Below are 4,246 nucleotides of genomic sequence, written 5' to 3'. Positions count from 1 at the left end.
GCGCCGGGCACCCATGCCTCCCGGCCGCCGCGGCCCACAGGCCGCGCTTGCTGCTTGTACACAGCCAGCACGCGCAAGGCCAGCCGCCACCACGCCGGGCCCACCATCTCAGACGCCAGCCCCTGCGCGCGGGACCGCGGGCGCAGGCGCAGGCAGCCGCAGGCCAGGTTGGCGCCGGGCACCCATGCCTCACGGCCGCCGCGGCCCACAGGCCGCGCTTGCTGCTTGTACACAGCCAGCACGCGCAAGGCCAGCCGCCACCACGCCGGGCCCACCATCTCAGACGCCAGCACCTGCGCGCGGAGAACTGCGGGAAGGGGAGATGTCAGGCGTGGGTGGCGGGGAGCCTCCAGGGACCCTTGGGTCAGTCCTGATGGGGTGGGCCCCAGGACCCAAGGGCAGGCTTCCGAGATCACGGCAGGAAGGGTGAGTTTCTGTGGGAATGGGGCTGAGGCTCAGATCTGAGGTAGGCAAGCCAAGCAAAGGCCAGTTCCATTCAACCAGCTCCCCTTTCTCCTTCCATCCCTAAGAGGGCACGCACTTCCCTCACACGTGACAGGCTGAAGGTGGCAAGACCAAGAATACAGGGAGAAAGGAGACAGGCGGATCTGAGACACCGGCCTCCACTGCCCTTCCCCCCATTTGTCTTCTGCTCCGTTAAGTTAGATCAGGAAAGGCCTTTTAGAGTCTAACACTCTTCCCATTTAAAACGAAAAAAACGAAGGCCAGCAAAGGGAGTGGCATGGGGGCAGTCGACAGAGCACCTGTGCAGCCACGGGTTCTTTTTGTCCCCAGCACTCACCGTAATCCTGCTGGCAGTACCTCCGAAGATTCATGTGTACCCTGGTGCCCGAAACGTTGCAGTAGTTGTGACACTCAGGGTCTGGGGAGGGTCAGGCTGTCTGCAGTGGGCTCCTGAGGCCTGGGCCACAGCGTTCTGCCCCTGCCCATCCCCGCATTCCATCCTGATGAACAGCTGGGGTGCCTGAATCCTAGACTGGACCACCCCTGTGTCCCCACCAAGGGTGGGCAATCAGCCCATCCCCAGACCCTCTTGCTGCCTGGGATCTCCCGCCAGCCTGTCTTACCAGAGCTGTAAGCACTAGGGGTCGTAGCAAGGGTGGTGGTTGCCTCTGGGATTCCTACGAGAAACCAAAGGAGAAATTTGACCTTAGTCCCTGCCCCTGGCCCCAAGGAATCCAGACAGCCATCTCTCCCCTTGAGACCCAAGAGAGCAAGCACCCTTTGCCCTTCTCCCCCAGGCTCCCTCCCTAGGCTCTTTTTCCTTCATACCCAGGAATCTGGACCACACCCCCACCCAGCCCCCTTCTTCCTCAAACCCAGGAGTCCAGGCTTCCAGCCTCTTTCTCCTGGAGACTGAGGAGAAAGTTCCCGCTTCCTCAGGGACCCAGAGTCCAGCATCCGGCCTCTAGCTCCCACCCTTCAGGGACCTAGCCCTCGCCACACTTGTCCCCTGGAGACCTGAGATATCTCCTTCCCACCCCACTTAGGACTCGTGGCCCCTCAGGACTCACGCTGGCAGGGCATCCGAGGGGAGCGGCTCTGCTGATAGCCAGGACCGCAGTGGTTGCACGTCAGGCCGGTGACCCCTAACTTGCAGGAGCACTGCCCGCTGGTCTGGTTACAGGTGCCACCTGTCGCCCCAATAGGGTGGCACTGGCAGGCTACGTGAAGAGAGGATGTGGGATGCGGGTGTCTGGGCTCTAGATGCTCCCTCCCAAATCCCCAGCCCCTCCTCCCTGGGACCCAGGAGTCTGGCCCTGTCCCCTCTCCCCCGAGGCTGGGCTTCCCACTGCACTCACCCCTGCAGGCCTTGCGGCTGGTGATCGGCTGGTCAGGGTCCCTCCAGAACCCTGGCTGGCAGTAGTGGCAGTGCCGCCCAGCTGTGTGGTGGCGGCACCGCTCGCAAACACCCCCGCTCCGGCCGCCTGACAGCCTGAACAGCTCGGAGTTGAACCTGCAGCGGCGGGCGTGCTGGTTGCAGGAGCAGGCTAGGAGCGAGAGGGAGCCAGGGCGCATCAGAGCCGGCTTTCCGGTCCTGGTCCCCAGCTTTCCACCCCTGTACAGTGTAACAGAGACTGCCTGGGGTCCCTCGTTCAGCCTGGGTCACAGAACCTCTTCATTCTTATCTTTAAAATGAGGGCAGTGGACCGGAGCTGGGTGAGCCTGAGGGGCCTGATGAGCCTCCTGATTGTGTGGAACCAGGGGTGGGGGCGGCGGCTTAGAGAAGAGAGATGGCTTCAGGCCCGGGTCACGGTGTCAAACCCAGAGCGTTCATGTCCCACTGTTCCTCGGGCTGGTGACTTCTTTTTGTAGCTTAGCTTCCTTTGCTGTAAAATTACACTTATTACCATGTCTACTTCATGAGGTTTAAACGAAGCCATTTTTTTTCTTTTTTTTTTAAAGCCTGCATCACCCGGTCTTCTTAGGTGGTCTCCCATCCAAGTATTAATCAGGCCCGACCCTGCTTAGCTTCCGAGGTCAGACAGGATCGGCCCGTTCAAGGCGGTATTTCAACGAAACCTAATAGTACCTGCCCTTTCAGAGCTTCCGGTGCCAGGTGCCATGCCCTGAGGGCCTGGGCGTTGCAGCTCTGTGAGGCTGGTGCTGTCATCATCTCTGTTTTACACATGTGAAAACAGGCACAGAGAGTTGAAGTCACCTGCCCAAGGTAAGCACCTAAGGGGTGGTCAGAGGCAGGACTGGAACCCAGGCCGCAGAGTTCCACAGTCGGGGCTCTGAGCCACCACACTGCAGCGCTTCTCACAGCTCGCAGGATCCTGGGAGGGTTATGTGTACGTTTTCCTCGGAGCACCGGTCAGCTTTTCTAAGGCAGCGGCTCTAAAACCTTACTAATCACTAATCAGAATTACCGGGGAAGCACTTTAAGGAACAACGCCGACTCCAGTGTGGGAGGTGGAGAGAGAGGGAGGTCCAGGAGGTGAGGGCAGGGGACAGAGACAGGGGGAGAGGGACTCTGTTAGGGGAATGAAGTTACATCCCAGGGCCTGGCGACACACTCACACCCTCTAGCAAGGGCTGCAGACTGGAGGGGGGAGGGGAGAGGGGAGAGAGGGACTGCTGGCTGGAGCGGGGTGGGGGTATGTCTCCGAGGGGGGCTGCTGGAAGCGTGAGAAGGGTCCAGACTCTAGAAGCTCCAGTCTGGGAGCACCGTGGAGTGGGGAGGGCGTCGTGCGGGGCCTGGGGAGCACTGGTCCAGCCACATGGCCTGGGGGACGGCCCAGCATCTAGAAAGGCCGGTCTCCCGGAGCCCAGTCCCAGTGCTGCCCTTGCTGGCAGTGAGGCTTAGGGCATGTGACTGTCCCCTCCGGCCTCACCTTCCTCATCTGGGTGACGGTAACATTGGCAGACTCTCAGGAAGCTCTTTCCATGCCAGGTACCGGCTGAGGCTTTCCTCTAAGGACTTTGTGTATGTTAATTAGCTCATTGACTTGTCACTGCCACCTACAGAGGAAGCGCTGTTACTGCCCCGTATTACACAGGAGGGAACAGAGGCACGGAGGTCAGACCTTGCCCGGGGTCGCACAGTTGGTACAGAGGAACTGGGATTCCAGCCCAGGCAGTCTGACTTCCGTCTTCTGACCCAGATCATCCAAAGTGACAATCCCCGAAAGGAAGTGGACAGGGGCAAGCCAAGACCCTGGAGCTCAGCTTCTGGCCCTGCGACTGACACTGTCCTCATGCGAGAGACTTTCCAACACTAGCCTCAGTCTCCTCGTCTGTAAAACGGGCCCGATGACAGCGCCTGCCTGGCACGCAGCAGGCGACCGATGGCTGGTGTGTATTTAACAGATAAACCCTTCCCCCACCTGGCTGACCTGGCGAGTGAGGAAAGGCCCAGCTGCCCTGTTCCCTGCAACCACCTGGCACATGTCACCAGAGCACCTGCAACAAGCCGGCCCCGGGCTGGGTGCTCGGGAAGTATTGCTCATATCGTCATCGTGATCAAGTGTGGGGAGAAGCCGGAGCCCCCTAATGGGCAGGTAGGCAGCCGGAAGTCTGGGGCAGCAGAGGTGTGAGGCAGGCAGGTCGGGGGGCTCTAGAGGGAGGCGAAGAGGAGACCCGGCTGGAGAATTGGGAGAAGCAAGGAGCAGGCGGCTCTGGGGAGGGAGAGAGCATCCTGCTCCTTAGGGACAAGGGACCAGCTGCGGGAGCGGCATGGGGCCGGGCCGGGGGATGAGGGGGCTGAGGGGGGAGCGGGCGC

At 60.9% G+C, this 4,246-nt stretch overlaps 1 protein-coding gene across 1 annotated transcript in view; it reads right to left on the bottom strand.

Moving 5' to 3' along the window:
* Nucleotides 1-4,246, bottom strand: part of NTN5 (netrin 5) — an 8,382-nt gene that overhangs the window by 3,485 nt on the left and 651 nt on the right. Inside the window, exons 2-6 of the mRNA XM_015591695.1 lie at nucleotides 1,824-2,012; nucleotides 1,536-1,685; nucleotides 1,089-1,142; nucleotides 803-883; nucleotides 12-307 (exon numbers count right to left, since the gene is read on the bottom strand). Coding sequence (XP_015447181.1) covers nucleotides 12-307; nucleotides 803-883; nucleotides 1,089-1,142; nucleotides 1,536-1,685; nucleotides 1,824-2,012 — 770 coding nt within the window. The remainder of the gene's footprint in view (nucleotides 1-11; nucleotides 308-802; nucleotides 884-1,088; nucleotides 1,143-1,535; nucleotides 1,686-1,823; nucleotides 2,013-4,246) is intronic.

Source organism: Pteropus alecto, unplaced genomic scaffold (assembly GCF_000325575.1).
Source record: "Pteropus alecto unplaced genomic scaffold, ASM32557v1 scaffold41, whole genome shotgun sequence".
Taxonomy (NCBI): Eukaryota; Metazoa; Chordata; class Mammalia; order Chiroptera; family Pteropodidae; genus Pteropus; species Pteropus alecto.
The sequence above is the reverse complement of the archived record's forward strand: the minus strand, read 5'-3'. Positions and strand labels throughout refer to the sequence as shown.